The sequence below is a fragment of the Morone saxatilis genome, unplaced genomic scaffold (genome assembly GCF_004916995.1).
Source record: "Morone saxatilis isolate NCDOM2014 unplaced genomic scaffold, NCSU_SB_2.0 Contig24, whole genome shotgun sequence".
Taxonomy (NCBI): Eukaryota; Metazoa; Chordata; class Actinopteri; family Moronidae; genus Morone; species Morone saxatilis.
Window position 1 is genome coordinate 13,002,216 of NW_023339807.1, and position 26,359 is coordinate 13,028,574.

At 39.3% G+C, this 26,359-nt stretch overlaps 1 protein-coding gene across 1 annotated transcript in view; it reads right to left on the reverse strand.

The window, feature by feature from the left end:
- The window catches only part of LOC118336442 (dynein heavy chain 11, axonemal), a 41,095-nt gene that overhangs the window by 7,569 nt on the left and 7,167 nt on the right, over positions 1–26,359 (reverse strand). Inside the window, exons 16-65 of the mRNA XM_035673096.1 lie at positions 25,623–25,877; positions 25,366–25,535; positions 25,060–25,282; positions 24,815–24,931; positions 24,619–24,705; positions 24,367–24,525; positions 24,072–24,155; positions 23,785–23,943; positions 23,565–23,687; positions 22,456–22,578; positions 21,658–21,882; positions 21,486–21,577; positions 21,272–21,398; positions 19,739–19,891; positions 19,416–19,649; positions 18,812–18,943; positions 18,391–18,551; positions 18,109–18,265; positions 17,854–17,999; positions 17,657–17,773; positions 17,433–17,571; positions 17,134–17,226; positions 16,854–17,048; positions 16,695–16,772; positions 16,481–16,613; positions 16,219–16,346; positions 15,757–15,905; positions 15,392–15,542; positions 15,149–15,280; positions 14,356–14,529; positions 13,549–13,753; positions 13,098–13,263; positions 12,894–12,996; positions 11,970–12,209; positions 11,725–11,886; positions 11,426–11,619; positions 10,948–11,110; positions 10,354–10,477; positions 10,082–10,224; positions 8,814–8,975; positions 6,646–6,879; positions 6,317–6,463; positions 6,087–6,200; positions 5,856–5,999; positions 5,021–5,203; positions 4,804–4,905; positions 4,564–4,698; positions 3,054–3,227; positions 2,663–2,898; positions 2,415–2,537 (exon numbers count right to left, since the gene is read on the reverse strand). Coding sequence (XP_035528989.1) covers positions 2,415–2,537; positions 2,663–2,898; positions 3,054–3,227; positions 4,564–4,698; positions 4,804–4,905; positions 5,021–5,203; positions 5,856–5,999; positions 6,087–6,200; positions 6,317–6,463; positions 6,646–6,879; positions 8,814–8,975; positions 10,082–10,224; positions 10,354–10,477; positions 10,948–11,110; positions 11,426–11,619; positions 11,725–11,886; positions 11,970–12,209; positions 12,894–12,996; positions 13,098–13,263; positions 13,549–13,753; positions 14,356–14,529; positions 15,149–15,280; positions 15,392–15,542; positions 15,757–15,905; positions 16,219–16,346; positions 16,481–16,613; positions 16,695–16,772; positions 16,854–17,048; positions 17,134–17,226; positions 17,433–17,571; positions 17,657–17,773; positions 17,854–17,999; positions 18,109–18,265; positions 18,391–18,551; positions 18,812–18,943; positions 19,416–19,649; positions 19,739–19,891; positions 21,272–21,398; positions 21,486–21,577; positions 21,658–21,882; positions 22,456–22,578; positions 23,565–23,687; positions 23,785–23,943; positions 24,072–24,155; positions 24,367–24,525; positions 24,619–24,705; positions 24,815–24,931; positions 25,060–25,282; positions 25,366–25,535; positions 25,623–25,877 — 7,670 coding nt within the window. The remainder of the gene's footprint in view (positions 1–2,414; positions 2,538–2,662; positions 2,899–3,053; positions 3,228–4,563; positions 4,699–4,803; positions 4,906–5,020; positions 5,204–5,855; positions 6,000–6,086; positions 6,201–6,316; positions 6,464–6,645; positions 6,880–8,813; positions 8,976–10,081; positions 10,225–10,353; positions 10,478–10,947; positions 11,111–11,425; positions 11,620–11,724; positions 11,887–11,969; positions 12,210–12,893; positions 12,997–13,097; positions 13,264–13,548; positions 13,754–14,355; positions 14,530–15,148; positions 15,281–15,391; positions 15,543–15,756; positions 15,906–16,218; positions 16,347–16,480; positions 16,614–16,694; positions 16,773–16,853; positions 17,049–17,133; positions 17,227–17,432; positions 17,572–17,656; positions 17,774–17,853; positions 18,000–18,108; positions 18,266–18,390; positions 18,552–18,811; positions 18,944–19,415; positions 19,650–19,738; positions 19,892–21,271; positions 21,399–21,485; positions 21,578–21,657; positions 21,883–22,455; positions 22,579–23,564; positions 23,688–23,784; positions 23,944–24,071; positions 24,156–24,366; positions 24,526–24,618; positions 24,706–24,814; positions 24,932–25,059; positions 25,283–25,365; positions 25,536–25,622; positions 25,878–26,359) is intronic.

The following is a 26,359-nucleotide window of genomic DNA, read 5'->3' on the forward strand; positions in this document are numbered from 1 at the left end:
CAGATCCATCTTCAGAAAGGTGTAGTCGGAGGAATTTGCACTTTGTTTTGTCAGACTACAATTTTCAAGATCAAGAGCAAACCTTCATGTTTATATTTATTGTTTACAAATTACCACTTAAAATTAAAACATAATTGTAATTATCTTATTTTTCTTGGCAAGAACAAAGAATCTAATGGCAAAAATGACAGCAAAGTTAAACCCGCTGTAGTTTGTCTTCCCATCAAGAGTTAGTTGAGTTAATATTAACTTTCAAAGTGAGAAACTGAAACATTAATGAGGATTAGATGATGACTCTATGATTAAAAATACCACTTTAGACAATACAAATCATAATGATGAGGATGATCCAACAGAACATTTGAACTGTGGCAGTGTAAACCCTCTGTATCCTGAAATCTATTTTTGTCCTTACGCATCTGAGCCCATCAACCTCTCACTTTCATTGCATTGCGACTTCAACAGAGGAAAGAACTTCACTCTGGCTCCAAATGTCACTCAGACGGTAGACAAATAATCTTAAAAAAATATGAAATATTATCACCACAGCAGCCAATATTTATCTGTTCCTGCATTTCAATTAAATTAGCACTGGCTTGACGAACCTGGTGGCTTTTAATTTTTCTCTAATTACCCCTTGGATGTCAGGCAAGGCCCCAATTTTACGGCACAGGTTCCTCATGGCCTGGGTCTGGTTCAACTCTATATCTTCACAAGCCAGAATTAATGTACTATTGATAGAACCATTACTCCACCAAATTAAAGTCCTTGCTGATGGATTGGCTTGTAGTCTTCCGTCAGCCATGAAAGGAATAATTAGTATTCATTACTTCACACTCTACAACATTCCAATTATTAATGAACTTCAGCTGTGGATCCCTACCAGATCCATCATGGCTGCCCCAGCAGGTTATATTAATCATCGACAGAAACAAGTGTGTGGGTCATCTACAAGGGATAAACTTATAATCAGATTTACTATGATGAATTGTTACGTCTGGACAGACAGGACTTCAGAGGAAGTTCAATGAACATGCGCCAAGACACTCAATATTCATGGTCATACATAGATCAGAGCAAGAAAGATGTAAACATTTTTGAGGGTGGAAGTCAAAGCAGAATGTCAATATGTGGTTTTTTCTATTTATTCTGCTGTTGGTTGTCACGTTTAGGAAATTTGCTGGATTTTGCCTGTTGAGGGTAATTGGTAACTCAACAAAGGTAATTACAGAGAGCAGCTATTTTGGTGGCACTGTTATATTTGTGAAGTGGATTGCAGTGGGCTGCAGTAGTCATGTTTGAAAGTCAGAGAGATTTACCAAATACAGGGTGTTTCAAACAAGTGCCACTTTGAAAGGCATGTATAACTTAATAATAGATAAGAAAATATTATAAGCCAAGTAGCATTTATGGTAAAGCCTTGTTCATGCTAAAATGACACAAAATACCCACATATGACCTATCTAACTGACAATTAACATCATTTTGTGGTTTAAGGTAATTCTGAGTAATCTTAGTGAGCATAAAGCTGATCCAGTGATGTTATTTCCAAATAAATCCAGAAACCAGCTAAACTGAGTATACCAAAATGATGGAGAATCACTGAATTTAGTGTGTTACACGCCATCTTTTTGTGGGTGACAAGGGTCCTTATACATAACCATGACTGCCCTCAATTCAGCTTTTACACTTAGGCTCAGCTGTTCAATATTCATCACACCTAAAGAATATGAACACACAAATATGCATCTATCACACGTCTTGAGGGGCCAATCAATATGTTGGCCTCAGGGATTCTGAACACGCGCTGCAAATTCATTTATAATCTAAAGAGTGGGCAATAATAATGCATTCAGTCATGTCTTACTGGTGTTTCAATGCTCAGTGAGATTCAGCCATCTGGCAAATCTGCTCCTATTGTCTCACAACACAGACACATTGGAACGACTTGTGGGCATATTGACTTGTGTATCAACAGGGATCCAAAAACCATACATTGATTTAAAATGTTTTTGGTGTGCACAGCCTCATGCTAAACAGCTTCTACTATACAAAGATTTAACTATTGGTGAGCTGGTTTGATGCTTGTAGAAGCAAACAATGCTACCCTGAATGTAATAACTGCCGATAATGTTATACAATGTGTGAAACAATAACATAATAACTTTATGCGCATTATGTAATAAGTTATATTTACTACTGGTTATTACATTATTACCTAAAATAAAATCAATAATAAATTATCGTTATTGTATTTAAGACTTTTATGACAAATAAAAAATATTACGTTATTAGCAGTTATTACATTAATGGCACTTATTACATTATCGGCTGCTAAAATGCTTAAAATAGGATTTTTTTAATCCTTGATAAGTACAACAATGTAAATGTAATGTTACAGTTTCAGTACCAACCTTCCTCTTTTGATAGTGTTTCTGCCTAGTAGATGCTCCAGGACTGGGTCTACCTTTTCTGGCAGATTTTCTATCAGAAGTGTTTCACCACTGGCAAGGGCTTGTTCAATCACATCTAGATACCTGCTCAAAAATAAAAAAAGCAACTGAATAAAAATAACTTAAAAAACATATTTTTATGATATATTAGCACTCCATGTTAAAACAGGACACTGTGTTGGCAAACAGACGATAGATAGCCCCCTCACCCTTCTTGTCCCAGCTGCACCACCCTCAGCTCTGAACCTAGCTGGTTTCGGATCCACTTGATGCCCTGCTGCTGTGGGTCAATGATGAGTGGCCAACGCTCACTGGTGGTCAGGATGGCAGCGTTCTCAGTGGACATCCTATCATTTGGCAGGCCCTGGTTATGCCAGGCAGCCACAGTGGCATCATCTGTAAGCATGAGGATTGGATCCAGGCCGTCTGTCAGGGGTACACAGACCTGGAACAGAAACAGAGGAATGATGTCACTCTAGTTGGAGCGCTGGTAGCAGTACGATGAGCTCCAGTTCACAGACTCCGCTGTGGATGTTTGTTGTTTACTCTCTAAACAACTGCAGTCTAAATAGCACAAGGTCTTTTGCAAAATGGCCTTACCTCCTGAGACTGAAGGAAAGGGATCCATGTGTTGTTAAGGAGCTCCACTCGATATGGCCGGGTAAAGTAACCCATGTAGGAGACGAATGCTGAAGTGATGAGGACGTCACCGCACAGGGTTTTCTGTTGCTTTTGATATTGAACAATTGCATGAGACCAGCGCTCCTTCTCTGACTGAAAGACAGAAACAACAGGGCTTCAATGTAATTTAAATATAAAAATACGCAAGAGACACAAAAATCATTTACAAGGAAAATGTTTTCAGCGCATCTGAAGGCAGTTTTGCTCTACATTTGCAGGGAAATGCACATACTGGGCAGCTTCCCACTTCATTTACTGTACAAACTAAGAAGATGTAAGCAGTAAAGCATACGACTGCAATTCCCTTAAAATAGCATGGAAGTTTGGCTGTAGATTCACTCAGCATCAATTTAGCATTAATTTAAACCTTCAATACTATGACTGTGACAGCAGTACAACAATAAATCATGCATGGCATTTTCTTACAAGGGGCTGTGGATCTAGAATATGTCACATAATAAATTCTCAGACAGTTAAAAATCACTATAATTTTACTCTAATGTATTATGGATTGCCTGTAATATCACTCAGTCTGGGGTGAGACATTGTTAATTTCCAACAGCTGTTGAGGCTTTGAGGTAAGTTAATGATTAAATATAGACGGGCTGATTTATTAGTCTGAACACTATTGCTTCCAGGTCAATGCCATAAAGACAAAACATTTATCTTGATATGCTTAAAAGCCAAGCTGTTCCATGCAAACCACATTTATTTTCTGGAATAAGAAAGTCGAACTTACAAAATGGCCACTGATATGGCCATTTTTTATTTCATATTAGCATCCATAAAGATAATAGATAATGTAGCCTGAAAAGAAACATGCACAGGGACACAAAAGAGTTGAATATAATATTCAACAAATTATACAAATATGCAACATTCAACATTTATATATTCCATATATTCATATTCCACAACTTCCCCTTAATACTTTTTAATTTGTTAAAATATTCTTGAGAATGAATAACTATTGTATTATTATTGCATAGAAATGTGTGCATACACTCACACACACATGCTGTGTTTACAGTATATACACTAAATATACACAATTTCTGTACCCACACAACTTTGAGTGAGAGCAGTGTTAGTGTAGCACTCTTGTCATCTCTCTTCCTTACTCCATTTGGAAACCATTCAGGCAGCCAGTTGCCCAGTTCAGCCATGCGTTTTCTGTGGTCCAGCCCTCTCTACCTGTCTCACAAGTCCCCAGTATGCTGCTGGGCCAGGCTGTAAAATCTCCCTCTGCCTGATCTACTCACACAACTGTCAGACTATCTTGCCAGGACATAACAACTTCTAGTCCAGATTACTGATGCAATTCGATTGTCAGCGCCTCTCCATGCATGCCTCCGGCAAATTGACAGTTTACTTTATGCCAGGTTGGCCCCAATGACACCGCCAAACTCCTCTATCTCTCCTTGTTTACCTCTAAGCCCTTCACCAGTCGGTTGGCCAGCTCTATGGTCTGGTTGGTGCGCGTCACCTCCTCCTGACAACTGATTTTCTCAGCTATAGCCATTTCATACTGAGCTGTTAGGCTCTGGAGGCTGGCATCAAGATCCTGAAGAAACAAACCAAAGAAAGCCATTGGAATTAGAAAACATAAAGAAAATATAGCTTTCAGACTAAGTGACTTAATTAAGTATAATAATAACATTGCACTTACAACCAATTTCTTCTGAACTGCTAACAGTTTGGCTGTTGCTGTTTCTAGTTCTGCATTAGTTTGTGATAATGCATGCCTCTTTGGAATGACCTCACAATAAATCTGAAAAAAGTAAGTTAACTTAATAAAAAAAACTCCACATTAACAAACAAGCCTTCATGCAGAAAATGTATTGACATTTATTATAATTTCAAACTCTCTAAAGGCTTCGCCTGACCTCATAGTATCTGACAATGTTAATAATCCAGGCACAGAGACCAGCAGCTGCTGTAGATTTGGTCCGAACTAGGTCAGGGTGGAACTCAGGGTTTCTCAGATACTCTTGTTCCACCACAGTCAAACAGGACTCAGGGATGTGCTCCTTGTCATAAGATACCAGGGCCTGGAGGAAATCATCCACCTGACAGACATAACCATAAAACAGAGGATATATTAATGGTCGCACAGGCCTTTTGGGCTGATATCAGTCAAAAATGAGGTGTTGTTACAAAGAATTTCTATTAATAAAACCTGAAAATGAGACAAATATCCAACATACAACTTTATGCAATGCTTAAAAGGAACAGTCACACACAACAGGGACTATATTTTGTTTGTTAATTAAATCTATCTTTATCTCTTATGTGAATTTTCTTTTAATGGAACTGCTGTTTTTTTTTTGTCTTATGTTGTCCTTTTTCATCATGATTTCATTATTCAAATCATGTATATAAGCGGCAAGTATCAGATGCAAATTCATTTTGAAAAAATTACTACATTTTAATGCTAAAAATATGATTCTGGGACAGAAAGAACTGATCCCCATTTGCTTAATTCTACTGGCTTTTTAAAAACCACATACATGCTTTTATGGCCACACTAGCATTAATAACGGCTAGAGGTTGAGAGTCGGACTGACACACTTGCTCCTCTGCTGAGTGAGCATATTCATAGAGCCATCCAGCTGTAATGTGAGCATTGGAGAGATGCTGGGCAGGGCCAGGGTCAAGGCCCAAACACAAATTAGATTGGCATTAATCAGGCAGATGTGATTGACATGATGACAGCTTAACCTTGCCCATGAAGGCCCGCGCCGCCTTCCAGCTCCGATCCTTAGGCACTCGACCGCGGGGAGCAAGCAGAACCATCACAGCTGCTGCTACATTGATCACTGCAGCTGGAGGGTTTGGAAAGGCCTTCAGCTCAGTAAGATTCACCTAAAAAACAATTAAAAAATTTAATATAATCTTTAGAACGACGAGAAGATTTGATAGACTTTCATCAAGGCTGATTAAATGAAGCACCTTGTTGAGCGTGTGCAGTGCTGCTGTGGCAGCTGTCAGTGACGGCTCTGCCTTGGCTAGATCATTTTCACAGTCTTTCTGTTTGAGTGAGACTTCTGTCTGGATGACAGCAACCTGCACAAAGCAACCATAATGAACTAAATCACAACAATTGTACGTAGTGAATCATGTGATATGGTGTGGTATAAGTTCACGTGGCATGAAAACCAATATGTGATAGGTTATCTCACCTTTTGTGCCTCAACATCCGCAGCCTCTCTCTTGCTGCTAACCCTCTCCGTCTGCAGACCAATCTTTGTAATTAGAGCCTCAATATTCAGTTTTTTAAAGGTCAGCTCAGTTTCTTGGGATGCCAATTTAGCTTTTAGATCCTCGACCTAAAACAGAGAAAAAATTATTACACGTACTCCTACTATGTGTAATATACTTAATGTCAGGGAAAACTGTTTAAACCACACAATTTAAATCCAACACTAATACCATTCCTCATTTTCCTACCTCAACCTTGTACTTCAATCCCTAACATTAGCCCTCTACAGTATGCAATAAAGACGTCTACCTGAGTGGCAGTGGTTTGGAGTTTTTGAAGGCCGCTGTCAAGCCGGTTCATCTTGTGCTGGAGCTCAGCCCGACTCTTCTCCAGAAGGTTCCTGTACAGAGTGATTTGCTGGAGAAAGCTCTTGGGGGTGGTGTAATTGTACCTCTTCTCATTCTGCTGGTATTTTTCACTTGCCTGGTTGACACTGGTGTGAACGTAGGCCATGAAAAGACTGATGGATTCCTGGACGGCAGGCTGTAAAAATAAGCAGACAAGGGGGGAGAGGGGAGAACAGGGCGAGCTGGATTGAGTAGAGTTTAACATCCCCAACCTGATGGGGTCTGAAATATTATCTTCATAAATTTTGAATTCATCTACAAGTTTTGCCATCTCACTTGGCTGGCCCTGACTTACTCAATCTGAAATTTAGGTGCAGCTAGCAGGAATGATTAGGCTTTGAAACCTCTGTGAAAATAATGTGTTTAGACCACTGACGTGCCGCTTATAAAACACGCACACTGTTTACATTATCTCTGATGTCCTCCAACTTTCTAAACACTGTCCATAAGGGCTGTTGTACAACATTCCAACTAAGTATTCATCATATGGTGCTCAATGACACAGGCCCTCTATTAATCACACAGTTAGCGATCAATTAAAGCAAAAACAAATGAGCAGAGAATACAGGGATCAAACCTAACCATAACTCACAAAAAGCCATTGTTAATGATCATGGAGCCAGTAGGAAAAAAATCATTATTAATTAAGATCTGACATAATGCTTTTTGACGAAGCACGCTATGTTCAGTTGAGATGCGAAAGAAGTTCTCATTGATTGTGTAACAACTATTAGTGGGTTGTGCGTTTCTAACTTTAAATAAATGATAATTTCATTTCTTGTTTCCCTGCCTCTTTAAAAACAAAAACAATCATTAATTACTTTAAATATACATTAATGTCCCACATATTGTTTTGTTTAAACTTTTTAAAATACTATTATTAATGCACATTAAGTTAAACTAACACAAAGTCCTTCTGCATCCACAACAATTGTATTATTTAGTCCACACGCCCTACTCTGAATACCTTTTTATTAATATAACTTTACTGCTACTATGGCTGCAACTAATGATTATTTTAATTATTAATTCATCTGCCAATTATTTTCTTTATTAATTGTAAAATGTCAGAAAATTATGAAAAATGCCTGTTATTTCCCACAGGCGAAGGTAGTGTCCTCATATAGATTTGTTTGTTAGGTGAACGGTACAAAAGCCGAAATATATTCAGTTTACAATCATGTATGACAAACAAGAAGGATCAAATGCTCACATCTGATAAGCTGAAGCCAGCTGGCTTTTTGCTTTAAAAATGACCAAAACAAAGTATTTGATTATTAAAATAGTTGCCAGTTAAATTTTCTCTCGATCAACTAATTGATTCATCAATTAATCGCTGCAGCTTTTACTACTACCCCTATGCTGAAACACTGGTCTACTACAGCTGCTGCTACAACCATTACTCAACTCCTACCTCTAATAATATTAGCGCTGAAGTTGCCTCTGCTTAACTTAAGGACTAATACTCTCATAATACCACAGCTTCTTAAGTACTACAGCTACTAATAGGACACATTTTTTTGCACATGAACATAAACATCGGCACATGGACAGATGTACGCACGCAAACAGTGGAAAGTAATAGTCTGGCACATGTTCACATATGTGATGACACTTCCTGGTTGTGACAGCTGTGCCTCCTTAGAGGGTCGTTATGTGCTTAATCACTCTTCTCTCATTAACATAAATGATTCTGGGTTGTGATCGTTCCACTGCTATGATGGAAAACAATGATATGCCTGCACTCACTGTGAGTCTCCAGGCATGTGTTCAGCAATTTGTCAGTAACTCAGCAGAGAACTAATGATGAGGGATCTATGGAGACGTTAATCCAGCTGGTCTGTAGTAATTAGAAGGTGTTCATTAAAGTCAAACTCAGTCTGGAATAAGGGGGTACATGGCAAACCTACAGAAGATACTGTACTGTATGTCCCATACACACATGTATTTCTGACAGCTGTTATTTGAAATTATATTATTCATATATTCATTCACCATAGTTCACACGTATGGTGGAATTTGACATTAGGCTGAGAGCGATGGTGAGATACATGCGTCCAAAAGCCTGACCTCAATGCCTTTGATCTCTTGGATGAACCTGTGGCTGACCGAATGCAGAGCTTCTGAGGTCCAAGGATGGAACCAGTCAATGGTGGTGCATTGGACAAGAGCAGGGAATCGACACGCCCTAACACGAAGGACACTGTCCACGGGAGACAAACACAGTACCACCTACAAAGAAGGAAGCAGGGAGACAGTCACCCAAGCACACATACACAAACAGCTTTGTACAAGTGAGCATGAAAGCTATGCAGTCAAGTGCACATAGGAAAATCAGCACAGGTCATAGATATCAGAGATGCATCCAAAAGGGAAACGATAACTGGCAGCCTTCTGTGCCCCCACTTTCATCAACTTGGCATGTGGACAGGCAGCCACATTCCCAGTTGGTTGGAGCAGACGGTGACGCTACCAGAGGCCCTGGCGCAAAGACTAGCTGGATGGCATACATGTATACTGAGACAAGAATTTAACCCCCCCAGTTTGTCTGGCTGTTAATTCAGCTTGTCAAACATATTTAATAACACTACACAGCAGCTGTGCTTTTTGAAGCTCAAACGTGCTAGAGTACGTGTAAGATTTTTTTATTGATTTCATGAATGTCGGCTGTGAAGGCACGTTCAAGTGTTATCAAAAGACATCTAGTACAACATTGATCTGATTGGTGTTTTCAATTTGTGTTGGTCATTTTATGTGTCCTCCACTTCAATAACTAGAATCTAAATTATTATTGCTGGTAGGTTAGTCAAAAACCAAGCAACCAAGAGAAGAGCTGAGGCTTCAGCTGAAATGCCATAACTAGTAAGGACAGCTGGATGTTGCTAAAAGAAAAATATATAATTTTCATATTCTAGTCTATAATTACAAAGTCCATCATTACAGCAATATGAGTAACATGTTGCTGCTGTCATGTGAAAATTAACTGCATTTTACAAAAATTCTACCAACCTTGGTCTCAGAAATCCTTCAAAGCCGACTTTGGCCAGACTCATTATTGTAACGGTCAAACTGAACAGAACTATTGCTTTTAGTCTCCAAAACTGAAGCATTTTAAAAAATTAGAAAATGTTGACATAACGCAGCTCATCTAGATATCATCACAGAATAGTTGTGACAGATAATTTAACACAATATTAAGACAAAATCTGTTCAAGGGAAAGAGCAATTATATATCAGTATTAATTAAAAGCAGTAATTTTCCTTTTCATTCTTCAGACTGATAAGGCTAAAAGCACTGGTGAATAATGATGTCTTTAGAAAAGAAAATTTGACTAGACCGTGAGCTGCAGTCGAACTCGGTCAGTAAAGAATCTCCAGCAGTTCTCTCTGTTGTCTAGCAGTCCGAGGGCTCGGACATCATCTCTCACACCTGACACAATACCTTCAATCTCCTCCTCGCTGAAGAGCTCAGGAATTTCTCCTGGAGGGAAAAGAACAGCCATAATAACAGACTGACATGCTAGGGATCAGATATGATGACAACAGTTATGTTCTCTCAGGCAGATACAGCTGAAACACAGTATGATTATTATAGATTATTGGATCTGACCTGATGCCAGTAATTCATTAATAATGACCAGAAACTGCTCATCAGGTATCTGTGCATCAGTCAGAAGCAGAGCCACACGCTGGTTCTTCACTCCAGTCTTGAGGAACAAGCCTGCCAGATCCATCTAGATAAAAGAACGCATGCTGTGAATGAACACATACTGTATAATGGACTGATATGGAGTCCATTAAAGAATTTCAAATTGTCTAAATAATCAATGGGGAAGCACAGGTCCCATGATAATGCCTTGATTTCTTAAGAGGCTATTAAATGATTAAATCGACAAACTTACTTCATCAATGAGATATTGAAACATGTCCCACTGGATTTAAATAGTATCTGACAAGAATTTCCCGCGTCAGTGGGGCACACAACTGAATTACATCAATATCCTGCATGCAGCTAGAACAAAAATTGATCAGGAGATTTTTTTCAAAGAAACCTTGATTTCAGTTAATTGAAAAGACTGAACGATTATAATTACAAGCAAGTCACTTAAAGGTTATACATTTTTACAAGAGCATATTTTATGAGGTTATACTGTGCTTGATGTCCTGTTTGGCTATAATCAATTAACAATCATTAAGCATTTACCTTGAGGTCCTGGATGCTATAACCCTTACTCAGAGTGATTTGGAAGATTTCCACAGAGGATATGTAGGCAGCCAGACGAGTCAGGCTCTGCTTCCCACTGCCCCCGACCCCAACCAGTAAGCCATGACCCCTTGGAGACTCCAGAATACGACTGATTCGACAGCTGGTAACAACACAATCTTTGTTATTCCATGAAACATCTCCATCCTACCAAATGATATAAATCTATACAGACTGTCTTACAAGTCTTAATATGTAGTCTCCACATCATATTAACTTCCCCGCCTGCATTTAACAGCCAGCTTTATATTTGATAACATTTTCTTACTACTTTTATGTTATGTTTATAAGCTCTTTTTTTAGTTGATGTATGTTTAGTATCACACTTCAGGAACCTTATCAAAAGAAAATATTTTATTAACTTTACTGATCATTATAATTAGTTTAGTAATATGGGAAGGGAACTTGTTATACTTACACATGTTGGATGGCATCTTCAAAGAGCACCAGATTCATGGCTGCATTGAGCTCATTGTAGCTCTCCAGGGCATCTGTGAGAATGGACCTGAGCGCAGACCAGTCTGCAACAGGAGTATAGGCAGCTTCATCGCCCACTTGGGCAAAGTGGCAATAGAGGAGGGGCTGCTTTGTCACCTTATTGTCCTCCAGTCCCTGGAAGAGGACAAGAATAATAAATCATTTAAATATTTCTGTCAATGTTGTTATTTGAAGGTGAAGAACAGCAATTTATACTGTTTATCAGAATGTGTATTGCACCTCAAAGCATTCATGCACAGTCTCCATCTGGAGCTTCCGGAAGAACTGCAGGTCCTTGACATTTACCAGTCTGTCTGAGTACACTCTGCAGGACTCGTGGAGCCACAGCAGTGCCAGGTCAGTGCTCTCTTTCACACTCTCAGGCCCAGCCAAAAGGATCCCCTGAATAACACAGATAATAATATAAATATTTAACTTTACATTCCAAAGTCCAATGTGCATAATTTTCTCGCATTCAGCACTACCTGAAAGACGTTGGACAAGTCTCGTAGGTTAAATGTGTAGTGAAATTTGATGGCTGTGGGCAGAAAGCTGTGAACCATCTTGTGATGAAGAGTTATGGCAGCTTGGACCACAGCTGCAGCACTCCTCTGAACCATCGCACTGAAGAGCTGCTGCTTCAGATGGCCACACAGGATCTGACTGAAGATTGATATCTGAGCCTCAGATGAAGGAAAGCTCACTGTGAACACTGAGAAATGTCTCTGTAGAAAGAAAAGGGACAAGCAAATTTCAGAAAATATATAGCAGTGTAGAATCTTAATTATTCAAATATGCTAGTTTAGGGATGACTTCAATGTAATGCCAAAAACTTCAAATACATTCTTGCAAGGCATTTTGAATTGAATTGCAAATTTATCTGGAAATATATATTTAAACAACATGTCACAGGCTTGTTTTTGTAGTAGTTGCTACATCATTAAAATACATCCTCACCATGTTGCCACTTGAGTATAAAATATTGTGTTGAGATCTGTTACATGTTTTATTTATGCTCCAAACCACACAGGAGATTTAAGATCAGTTTTCCTTGTGGCACTGTAATTGCTGAAAATTCTTCTTTTCCGCGCTAATCCTTTTCTCTGCAAACAAGTCAGTGAAATGAATTTCTGAGAAGTTTCTGCAGATGATGATGAATATTCACTGTAAGAACACATTAACTTAAGATTCTTGAAAGGATCTTGGATGGATAAACAGTCCCTAAGTCAAAAGGAGCACTAATTCACACATAATTTAATCTATATTTGAAACTATACCATTCTAAAACCTTGAAAGTTTATAGAAATGTAAATGCAATTTGCAATAAAAAAATTAAATATTCAGGAACAATATTCTTTTAATCCAACATCAGAAAATAGGATTGAGGGCAATATAACTGGGAAACAGACCTGTAGTCTGGGGTTGATACTGAAGCTCCCAGCAGTTGGATTCATACAGGCAACATACTGGGTATTGTGTATTGCTTTTAGGGTCAGTTTCTGTCTGTCATACCTACAGAAAGCAATAAAGAAAAGAATGCTTGCTTGATAAACAGAACACATATTAGCGGGGCAAAATGTGAACTGAAAAACTGGTGTGTGGGGTCTTCTCACCAGTGCCCATAATCCAGATGCTGGCGTATCAGTGTGTGTGGTTGCACTGTTCCATAACTGTCGACAGCTGGCATGTTCATATCGTCTATAAAGTACACCATCCTTCTGTTGCCTACAGGGAAGTAGCTTCTACCTGCTCTTTTCTCTAACTGTCGCTCCAGAATCACTACAAGAAAAAAAGTGATTTTTAACAAATTAACAACAAAAAACATCATCCAAGCTACAGTTATCTAACACATACAACACAAGCAATGACTTTTTTAAAGAGCTACAATAATCTTACCCTAATCAAATCTATTGTGCAAATGGGAATGGGAATGATTTCTAATAATACTTAAGAGTTAAGTTTTCTCCCCCTCCACCCTTTTTGAATCTAAATATTACCAGCAGATGGTGCTACAGTTTACTTGATGTGCTAGTCTGTCCACAGAACAATAAAAAACCCACTCACCCTGCAGCATGAGGGAGGTAGTGTAGTAGTTGAAGGGTACTTTTGTAGTCATGTAACTCTCTGGCAGACAGTCTAACTTGTTCCTGACAAGTGCAGTCTTTCCCACTCCAGCATTCCCCACAAGCATCACTGGCTGTCTCCTCTCCAGCAACAAGTCCATGAAGTACCGAAGACGCACAGTCTCTGCTGTGTGTACCAGAACAGCCTGCAATCATAGAAACAGCAGGAAGACAGAGAACAGAAACATACATAGTTATTATGGCTTTCTTTGAGTGTGATTTATTGACAGACATGTGTTCAGTGAATTGTATGTGATTTATAATTTCTTGTATTTCCCCAGTACACCACAACTATTCTGTCATAATAGCATCATTTGCTCAGAACAAAACCCTACTAATTACGGCTCAGCAAGAGCCTTTGGAGCATTCACAGCTGTACGCAGGAGCATAAAGAAAGACAATAGAGCGTGGGTGATAGCTCAAGCCTTGTTGCTCATGCCTTCACCCCCACACAGTCTGGTATGGGGTGTAGTAGATGGTAATCAGACACAGTGGAAAGCCTATCATCCATTGTAGCACCCCTGCCATAACCTCATGATGTGACTTTACCCTCTCTTATTATGTTCACTGAGGCATACTTACATTTTTAATATGACTGTATTGTTCATTTTTGGTTATTTTTCTTTAAGAAGGTTGCTTCTTGTGATTATGTATGTATGTCATTATTTGTCAAACTGCTTTGAAAAGTCTCTGGAGTTACATGAAGGGTCCTACTCTTCCATATTTATAATAGCTTATATGTTCTTACTTGCAATGGTGTACAAGTTTCCATTTCAAATGGAGGAACAGTATCACTCCACGGCAGGAACCGTCTGGTTTGAGGGTCAAGGTAGTAGTCAAACACAGTCCCCTGTGCTGGGAGCTTCACGGTCTTCATTTCTTTGGTCCACCACTGACTGAACTCTACCCGGTAATCATAGAGCTGGGAAAATCATGGAAGATATAATATCATGCATTAATTCATATCATTTCAACAGACAACCCCACCATTAGACAAAATGATTGACAGTTAAGCGTATCTTATTCTTGGTCACTTGACATGCTTGACATGTCTCTCAACAATAGGCCCTATGTCACACCTCAGACTATATTTATACCTTTATGACAGAAGAACAAAGACAAAGCCAGGAGTGAGAGGAGTGATAACTAAGTGGACTATTACCAGGAGTATTGACAAAGTATCCAAATACATTTTCCAACAGTTGCAACACTAATGGCCAGTTATACCATTTTCTATGGAAAATACACAATTTCTCCTGCAGACCAACTGAGCACCCAAAAAATAAAGCCTAAGCTACATTAGCTTTATGAGAACAGAAACATTTCTGTTGAGTATGTCATGTCAAAACTCATGCACCCAAATTGTCCTTATAGTTGCTATATATCCCCTCACTTAAAATTACATTAATTCAGGCATTTGCACGCCTTACTCCAGTTTAAAAGGGCTATCTATCTAAGTTTAAAAGAAAATGACTTAAGAATTGTTAAACCATCATCTGATCACCTCAGTTTCTTCAACTTGATTAAAACCAACGTTATACCTGGTCTTGATACAGGGCCCCACCAAAAGCCCATATGCAGGCAAAGGTGAAGTAGGTCTCATAGAGCTCACGTGGAGAATCAGATGGAATATTTTCTGGTGTTAGAAGGCAGTCAAGCAAAGTGCAGAGTGTCTGAACAAGAAGAAAACAATTTTATTAACAACATTATTTTATCGTGATTTGGTAACTTTATATACAAAAGAAGTAAAGTAAATTCACTGTATGTGCTTGTGCATTGTGTACCTGGACCATGGAGTTTTCTGGGATAGGAGTGATGGTTTTGAAGGTGTTTCTCATCTGTTCTAGACAACGAGGAACATATTTTTCAAACAGTATGGTGAGGTGGGCTCTTTCTGTCTGGCGTTCTCGTTGGTCAATCCAGCTGGCAACGTACCTGAACAACAATCCAAGATATCATTTATATTGCAGTGCTGATGTGATCAGGATCTGAGTCAGTGTCCCTTGTTTTTTGAGTACAATGCATTTACACAAATTTACAGTCACTTTGGTGTAAGCACAAAAAGGATACAGAAGATAATACAAAAACAGCATTGCGTTTTGGTTAAAAAATGGTTTGATATTATCTGAATACAAACTGTGTGACTCACGGGTTCCAGCCTAGGTCCTGATGGTTAACATAGAGAATTCCTGCTCGGGACACAGTAGCAGGAGTGGCCGTTCTTAGGTGACTGATTTCAAACACCAGTCTCATGGAAGAAGCAAGTGGTACACGTTCATTACTAGCCAGAGTCAAGACCTGAAAGATGATATGAAGCATTACGGTTTCCAAATATTATAACGTCTGAAGGGTCAATATGACGGACAAGACACTACCCAAACGATAAGGAAAACACCTTCATATCTTATCAGGTTTGACAGACTTGCTTTAGAATATTTCAAAGGGACAAGATCACTGTGACATGATTCATCGCTCTGGAAAAAGACCTCCAAATACTCACACTCCAGGAAGTGATTGCTGAAGGAGGGGGAAAGAAACATCTTTTTCTATCCATACCACCTTGGTTCCTATGTGTTGTACAATAGTGTATGAGCAAACAGGAGGGCGGTACCTTGTTGTCATCCATCACTGTGTTGAGTGATTCAATCCACATCGGATCAATGTCTCCATCCAACACAATCCACTTAGGTCCTATCTGGGAGATGTTTGCTTGCTCTCGCATCAGTGATGAAAACAAACCTTACACAGAGATTGAAGAACACAAACAACAACTGAGATTATAATGTACAAGCACTCATTACACCTGGTATAAGTTAGCACTGGTCTGTGTGTTCTAAATGTTGTTACTCTCATTCAAAACCAGCTCTGTTTACCATCTTTCCACTCTCGTGTTGAGGGATGGATAAAGCCGAACAATTCATCTCTGTCCACTGCCTTTGGATTGAGGTCATTCCACACAGGCTTCCTCTTCAAGTTTACATAGGTTTTGTGGAGAACTCTCAATATCTATGGAAAAGATAAATACCTGACATTTGACGTACGTTACGAAATTAAATTAGTTTCACAATTATTAAAGCAAAATCAAACCTGGCTTTTCCCTGTCCCTGCATTTCCAAGAACAAAGACAGAATGACGCACTGCCATGAGTTCCTCCAACTGCACCACCTGACAAAATAAAGGTTTAGAAAAAGATTCCTTCATTGTTTTTTTAAGCACTGATCACATAAACATCATATCATGTCAAACCTTAAGGATGAATGTCTCCTCGGGCTGGAGTCGGAGCTCCACTGTGGTCTTTCGGATTGCCTTCTCAAATTCACAGTGTCTCTCTCTCTCCACCTCCAGGCCTGGGAACAGGTCTCCGAGCAGGCCCAAGAAGATAGACACATCCTCAGTCACAATTTTAGATATGTTGAAATCCCTTAGTGCACGCATCAGCACCTGAGAAGCACAGTGCACGTATATTTTACATAAGACCATGCGTCTTCCTCTAGTGGCTGTGAGATGACACACACATATAAGTCACCTGATCCTCCGGTCTACTCTTGTCTCTTCTTCTCAGTGCTCCCGCCACAACCAGAACAGACTTGACAGCACGCAAACCCCAATCATAGTGGTCCTAATAGACAAACAAGAGATAATAAAGATGTGTATTCCTGTGTGTATGCTTACCATAAATTGTATCATATAAAGTAGTAAGATTTATTAAATGGTTTCATGCATCGCTGTGCTACTGTGGTATAGCTGAAAAGATTTATTATTGACACTCTCTGTTATAATCCAACATTATGAAATATGTAGTGCTATAAGGTGCTTTTCTCCTACCTGCTTGGAGAGTAGTTCTTTGCTGAGAGTGTACAGAGTAATAAACTTCCTGGCTAAAAGTTTAGCACCACGGAAGCCCTCTGCCACCAACATTATCTCACAAATAAGCTCAGTGTCGGGCACCACCATGGCACAGGGTCTACAGCAGGATATAGACAATGCAGACAATGAATTTCATGCTGAGTAAAGGCACAGTATAAAGAAAGTGACAGTATCACTCCCACCTGAAAAGAGCCTTGAGGTTTTCGGGTAGTTCTGTCCTGCCTGCATAGCCTGGGTTCATTGTGATAAAAATCCCCACAGATGGCTTTAGGACAATGTCTTTATCCAAGAACAAGAATCTGTGAGGTTGCATAGAGAGTTAATTCATTACACTCTTACAGCATAGACAAACTTTATATATTCGGCTTCAGTTGCTTACCTTTTCTTTTTCGAGCGAATGGCGTCCTGTATTGTTTTGACCTGCACTGCTACAACTGACAGAACATCCACAGCGATACGATTGAACTCATCAAAGCAGCCCCATGCTCCAGTCTGGGCCAGACCCTTGTAGATATTTCCAATTGACTGAACATAGACAAAAATTAATTTAAACATGCATGTTTACTGAAAAGTCTAATCAAGACATAAAACGACCAAAGGAAAAAAATTATCAATTTTCTGCTGAATTTCACACCTTGTAGTCCATCTGTTCAGAACAGTTGAAAATGTACACCATGACTCCCATGGCTCTGCCAAGATCCTTAGTGGTCTCAGTCTTCCCTGTTCCAGCAGGGCCTGCTGGGGCTCCACTCATGGTCAGGTGGAGTGACTGAGTTAAGGTGATGTAGCATCTAAACATACCCATTTGGATATGCACAGCAATAAACACAATAAAACACAAATGTGCTGTTTAGCCATGTTTAATGTTCTGAAACGTTACATGCATAGACTGAAAACTGATAAGCAGAAGGGTTACCGGTCTGTGAGTGGAGTGATCACTAGACGCGGTGTATTTCCAAGATACTCATATGAGTATAGGAACTGAGCATCACAGATGTTAATGAAGCAGTGATGCTGCTGCTCATACCAGCAATGTCGGAGCTGGGAAAGCCACTGGAAAGCCTGTGAGGTGGTGACCTGTGAACACAAGTGGTTGGTATTAAACTACATCTAAGAGATCAAGTGTCGCAAGAAATATGGTTCAAAAGACCAGCAGCTAATATGATGATGATAACTAGTTAGATATAATATTGTCTTGTTTTAGTCTAAGCCTATAGTCTATTATCTGTTTTAGTAATATGTTCTATTACACACATATATGATGAGTAGAATTTTTTTCCTGCCAAAGTAAGATCAATCAGACTAAAAGGAAATGCTCACAATTCAATTGTCAGTACCTTTTGGGTAATGAGGCTGGCAACAATGTCTCTAGCATGGACATCAATAGTGCATATAGTCATGATCTTCTGTCTGTCACCTGAGCTGAGCTCTCCAAGCAGCAAGCTGATCAACAAGTTGAGCTGAGAAATCTGGAGGAGAGATTATACATGAGACTGCATTAGCAAAAATCTGATATCACTTCTTATTGTTTGGTTCAAATGTCCTGTCTCACTTGTATTGATAGAAACACCACCAAACACAAATCAAGGACTTTAAAGACAATCAAAAGTATTCTTGTGTACTTGTTTTAACAAAAACATCACTGGATGTGTTGCATTTGTCACTGGTCCTGTATGACAGCAGATCCAATCAGTGCAGTACAGTCAAGGGAGAGAGAGATTATTCAAACAGCCAACCAAGGACATGCTAACCTTAAATAGTGCTGATGAAACTGACAAGAGTGATATTACAACAAGGCTCTACAAACCTCAAGATGAGGTGTCTGAAACACTGTCTATTGCCAAAGGCCCTCATTAAGCAAATATATACAAAATATTACAACTTAGTCAGCCACATTTAATTAAAATCCATTAAGTGTTAATATAACATCATAAAATGTACCTGTTTCTTGTTGTAGTCTTTTAGTGCAGACTCAAATCCTTCCTCAAGTCTTTTAAAAACAAGCTCCATATCATTGTTCCACCAGATCTGAGACGCAGTGAGAGCCACTTGAGCAGGGAAGTCGAGAATCCACTGCTCTCTGGGCCTGTCCTCGTACACAGACACAGCCTCAAACAGGTGACCCCTGACACATTCCTTCATAGACCCCTCCAGACAAGCAAGCCATGACTCCACCTAATGTAAAGGATTCTTATCATTAGTTAAGTTTTTTTTATGAGATGTAATAGCTAATTCAGATTTTTTGATAGTGAATGTAATCTTACCGGCCCATAACAGCAACAGTCAGTCTGGAATGGGACATATTCCGTCTCTTTGCTGTACATGCCTACTGCAAGTTTAGGATTATCCAACTTTTCGTTTTTGGCAAACTCAAGACCTGACATGTTGTCAAATAATTTTGAGAGGTGAACAGTTACCTGCAAAAGACATCATTAAATGTTTGTAAAAATGTATGCCAAACCATTTCAATGTTTTTTTTTCTTCCTGTAAAACCCAATGTGATGCATGCTTATGTAAGCATGGACTAACTAATTTCCACCAACAGTATCATGCCATTCACTTGTCAATCAATCTTCCACTATTAGCAATACAGAGTTAGCTAGCTAGCAACAGCATGGCTAGCTACCGGAGCAGAAGTGGGGGACCGGGTCTCATTGATTATTGTACAAGAACACTTTATCAGTGATTTGGGTGAAACTGTTTATTTAATGGAGAAAATCTTGTCTGTTTTCCATCTGACGTCCTCCAGCAGCTCTGCCTCAACCCCACTAATCCAGTGAACACCTCTGAGACAGATATGGCATTGGATGCTGCATTCAGTCCCAGGGTCCGGTCGAATTGTCAAAAGAATGTCCTTTCTTAAACACCTTTCCTTGACCTCGAGGGAAAACGTCATCATAATGGAAAGATGTGAAGGAGAATTCTAATGACTTACGAAAGGAGAACCGCAAAGACTGAACTTTATTACATTACTTAATTATGCAACACTGATCTACAAATCTACTGCAGATATTCATTATACTTAATACGGTGATCTCTTGAACATTCCTGCCCAAACTGTATATCTTCCATTTAAAATAACACCCATATTGTACATATTGTCCTATGTTTATTTATCTGTATGCACAATATACCAAGACAAATTCCTTGTGAAAACCTATTATAATAAATAAAATCATAAATAAAACACATTCTGACTCTGATCATTCTGAAGTTTCAGCATCTGTGACTGGAGAACAATTCAAATATTTAATGATATTACTAAAGGCTGGCAATACAACAAAGCACAATATGAGGAATAATGCAAACGCTACGTGGCACGATGATGTATACACTTCACTTTGATCATTTTAATATAATAATGTTTATACACGTTACGCTGCAAGGAATTGTGGGACGGCATTATCTCCTTTTGAATCTAAGAAGTATCCTATGCTGAAGGAGATAATAAAGGAAGCATTGGAGCTCCTTTCCTTACCATTTAAGAGAATTTGAACAGGACTTACATGCCTGCCACTCAAATACTTCCGGGTCCTTTTCACTCAGTTAGGAACCTTCCTAAACAACAAAGACTATTCGACAGGACCCCCAGTCTAAAGCTGTGCGCTTTAGCTAATGGGTCCGCTACAGCTACTTGACTGGGGGGACATAACACACAGTGCTATTGCCTACTGTGACAAGCCCTTGCCTAGCTGCCTGTTGTAATAGGAAATACATAAATGCGTGGAGGCAAATAGCTCTCTGATTTCCGTTTTAACCTGGACAAAAACTGAAAGGAAATTAAAACATAAATGTACCTCTCTGGGACGACTCCCTTTAGAGAGGATGTCCAACAAGTCTGCAGATGAAATAAAGTAGAATCGTGGAAAGGCAAGTCTCTTTGTCTCTAGGTATTCAGAAAGAGCTTTTTCACACAATGCCAGCCTGTTAAAAGAGACAGTATGAGAATAATGAGCAAAAAACATCAAGCCGTCAACAGTATAATAAAAGTGGAATGAAATAAACATGAACCTTTTTTGTAGATCCTCTAACTTCTCAAACAGATGAGGTTTGTTGGTGGCCTCAATGACATTTTTAGTCTTAGCACTGTCCAACATTAACTCCTGAAAGAACCAAAATCCCCATGTTTACAAAGATGAGAATGCAGTTTCCATAACTACATGACTGGCATATTAGTGCAGACCTGAAATTCAGCATCTATAGCTTGGAATCTGTGTGCATCTGCAGGCAGCTGTTGGCAGATGTCATCGCAGCCTTTGAAGATGCTTTCTAGGTAGGCCCATGTCCTTTGGACTTCCATCCAGACCATCAGCACAGAGTCAGCCACAGTCAGCTGTTTCTGTAGTTCCACTACCTGGAACAGGAAGTGATCTACATGCTTGCTCTGAAAGATGCCCTGGAGCTGAACCTTGAGGATGAGGAAATGGGGACATGAGTATAGTCTATCAAAAGGATTTTGTTCATTTAATTTGATTTGCTAAATACACCAAACTACCACCCAATTTGTGGCAAAGGGAAGTCATATCTTGATAACCTTCACTTCATAACACGTCAGTTTAATTTCAATGCATATTCAACCTCATCAGCATGCAATGCCATAAAGAAAGTGGGGGAGGGAAACAGTTTACACAAAGATGGAGGCACTAAAGTGGCAAGACTTCTAATTGCTGGCTATAACCCCCAATACATCTGGTGTACATGTACAAAGACCGCCACGGTGCAACAATGGCCTGTGTCCTGAAGCAGCTATAAATCTAAGGACTCAATAGAGACCTCTCTACCCTCAGTTGTGCTGTTAGACAGTCAGACGGGGCGGCCCCTTTCTGCACTCTCATCTCTATTCAGCACTTAACTATCAGTGCTTCTCACAGACAACTGATTTTGAGAACTTATTCTTGTGCTTTACAGCCATTATACATTTTCTAACCTATAAGGTCACACATAAAGTCTTTGTATCAAAATCAGTAACTTAGATATTCACCTGATGATCCTCGAGAGTTTCAATGAGTTCCTCGCCACATTTAAGCAGTGGCACAGAGGTTTGGTAGTGCTCTTCATATGAAAGCTCCATTGATGCCCATGTTTGACTTATTTGTGTCACAACCTGAAATTAAAAATAATGAACAACATACGTCATATGATTGAGTACAATTTGTCTTACTATATTTAAAACTATATTTGTAACTATAGCTGTCCAATTAAAACCATGTATTCCCAAATTAGGGGATTTTAGTCATTTTAGATTAAAGGTCCAGTGTGTAACATTTAGGAGGATCTTTTGGCAGAAATGGAACATATTATTGAAAGGTATGTTTTCCTTATTGTATAATCACCTGCAAAACTGTTGTTTCTTCAGTACCTTAGAATGAGGCTACGGTAGGTTGAACTGCCATTTCTACAGTAGCCCAGAATGGACACACTGAACACTGACTCCAAACAGGGCCTTCCACGTTTTTTGCGTGTTTAGCCGCCACTGTTGTTTTGTTTGGAACAGGAGGGTGAGGTGGGGGAATTGTAATCTGCAACTACACCTTTAGATGCCTCTAAATCCTACACACAGTTGTTTCTTTAAGGATTAAAAAAAATCTCATTCATTTTATGCTAAATAAATCATTTAAAACCTACTGGAGTATCTGAGAAATTATCACAAAGATAATATTTGACCTGATGATGATGAACTGAAACAACTCATGAAAAGCTAATGTTTTGGAGATCCGTAGTTTTCACAGGACAACATTGTAATGGACCATGTTCATGAGGCTGGCTCCTAGTTTGATGTCATTACTCTTTTCGTATGCTACCACTGTGAAACTTCTAGATCTAGTCCTCAACAATAGTTTATCTAGACCTCTATTCATAATGCATAGTACTATCAGGAGTCCTGCAATAGCCAAATGGCTAAGAAAAGGAAGTTGCATAGTTAGAATAACTCTTCCTCTATCCATACTTCATCATCAATAGTAAACTGATAACACCTTACCAGAAATGCTGTGCGGTACATTATGTTACGATATATAATTGGTCATTATGACTCAAATACTTTTGATGTTGATGTGTTTGACCACAATCTATAAATAATTGAAGAAGAACCTTCTCTATGGCCATTTCTTTCACTGCCTTATCCACTATGTTCCGAACTTCGTCTTCCAGCAAATAGAGCTGCAGCGCCAAGAGGTCTCCCAAGGTGGTACTGTCAGTCACAATGAAGTCCATCTATTTTGAAAGAATTATTGTCATGATGCAAAGTCTCAGATTTCTACCATGAAAGAAAAAAAACATAGTGACACCTCTGCTGTGTGTATTTACGCACCTGTGTTGTTCTAATTAGCTGCACCCAGTGTCGCTCTCGTATTGCCAGGTTCTGTAGTTGACTCACGGCCCGCAGTGACGTCAACAGGTTCTTTACATAAAGGTCTAACCCAGAATACACATCCCACACGCGAGCCTCTTTGTCAAGTTTTCGTATGTCCTACACAAACAGAAGGTAGGTAAACATAATTAGTTATTAGGGGCATCTGTTACAAACAGCAATGGTGCATGACAGCAAGACAGCAGGAGAGATACGCTGGTGTGATGTAGCACTGTTGGTGACCTCACCTTGGCAAACCTCCTCAATTCTGCATCCATCTGGTCCACGTTTATCTGCCTCCATTTGGTCATTGTCCAGTTTTCCACACTGCTCTGTATAGATAAAGACGAATACAGAGGGGTCAACGAGCTGAGGGTGCTTAATGGGGACACTTAGAGGCTAAAGGGTATTCGAAGAATCAATGGCCTCCAAGACGACAGTGCTGGTCAAGTTATTGAGTTATTGGGGTATTGTAGTGGCGTGATAAGGACTTGTTGTATTTCCATTGACGTTTAAACATACACAATACATTAAGCTACTTACCTGCACAAATGCAACTATGTCCCACAGCTCTTTGAGGACCTTGATCTCTCGTCTGCAGATCTTGATGCCTCTGTAGTCAGGAATAGTAACATCAAACAGATTTGTGGACTCTTGTAGCTCTGCTACCTCTTTCTCCATGTCTTGGATTTCTTTTTCAGACTAGAAAACAGCACATGGCAATTGTTATCCAAAGTGTATAGTATAATCTAATTTTACTTTAATCCCATAATCAAGCAATGGGTAAACTCCTACTTTTTCCAGACTGATGTAGGGATGCAAAGCATTGTAACTTAAGGGTGCCGTTGCTCTGAACATCTCTCTGAATTTGCTTTGCTTCACCTGGAATAAGAAGTACAACTTTAATGGTGGTCACACTGGGGTAAACAATAAAATAGCTTCAATGCATATATAATTTCTCTGGACGTAAGACCTAAAAGTGACTTGTCACCTCAAATGCCATGCATCGTCTTCGTAAAACCATAACTTCTGCATTCTGCATGGGTGCCACCTCATGCCTCACTTTTAAGGCCAGTTTTTTTGCCCCACTCCATTTCTCAGGAAGTTCCTGTAGAGAGAATTATTTAGATTTCTCAATGGCTGAATGTGAATAAATTATCATTTGTTCCGATATTGTTTTAGTTTGTACATGAAAGTGGCAAGAAAATAGCAGCATGAACTCATGCCTATCCTTACCTCCAACTGAGAATAGACCTGGTCTGGTATGGTCACTCCATATTGTTCCAGGACGATTATTGTGTCTCTAAGAGGTTCAAACATCTTGTCTGTGGCTGCTTGTCTGTCTCTGACTGCCAACAGGTGACTCATCACTTCCACCAAGCCATGGTGGTTTCCTTTAGCCACGGGCTGGTCTAGCCCTTCAACAGTGGCTCGGACAAACTTCTGTAGCTCATCAAGACTGAGTAGGAAAGCAAGCAAAGTCAGAACTACTGATGTTACAGTTTGGTCTGCATTCAATAGCCATGCAGAAATTAGCTTTACCTGTTAATGACATATGTCAAGAGGTGTTCTTTAAAAAGCCAACTCCACTTCTTTAAAGTGTTAAGGAGGCTCACTTTAAAGAACTTGATATCCACCCGAAACCATCCACTGAACACTCCAAAGTCTTCAAGCATGGAGATTTCAGCATACAGATCCTCATAATAATCTATCTGTTAAAAGTAAGACCACAACAGACATTACAAGTAACCTGCCATGTATGGGAAAAATACGATTCATGATTTTAAAAAGCTTTTTACCTGTTCTTTAAAGTTAGTGATTGTAGGTGGTTTCTCTGGGAGTGTGTCTGCTCCATAATCCTCCATCTCTTCAGCTGTAAGTACACGTCCATATTGGAGAAACTGGCTGAGAAACTCAGCCCTGTCATCTTGCCAGAGGTGGGTGTAGCAGTCAAACTTTCTCTGGTACTTTACTGCTTTCTTAAGAACGTTCTCCACTCGCTCCATTATTTCCTGTCTCAGGTCCAACAAATCTGCCATGTCATCCATTACATCCTGTAAGAGTTATGACATAAACAAAAGAATTCACCATGTGTAGAAGAATATACTATAATATGTTTCGAAAGATTAGCAAAGTAGGACAGTACACTTTTTCATTTTTTGTTGGTCATAACAGAATGCTTCTTTATAATTTTAAACTGAAAATGTACCTGATACCATCCCTTGAAGTAGGGCTGGGTGATAAATCTGAAAAACTCATTTTATCACAATAAAATGTTTTGTTTCAGTCAATATCGATAATTACTGATAACCTTTATGACAACTTTTGTCAGGAAAGTCTGTGACTGAGTTACTGAGTGAGTGATAAGTCAGTGTCTGGTAAATGTTCACATTTTAAAAAGTTCATTTCCCACCCTGCAACCCAGTCTACTCTTATATAGTAGATATATATAGTCTCCTCTTGGACAACATCTCATGTGGCTTCCATACACATAGCATTTCTACTGTTAGGTACTAAGGCCTATAAACACCTTTAA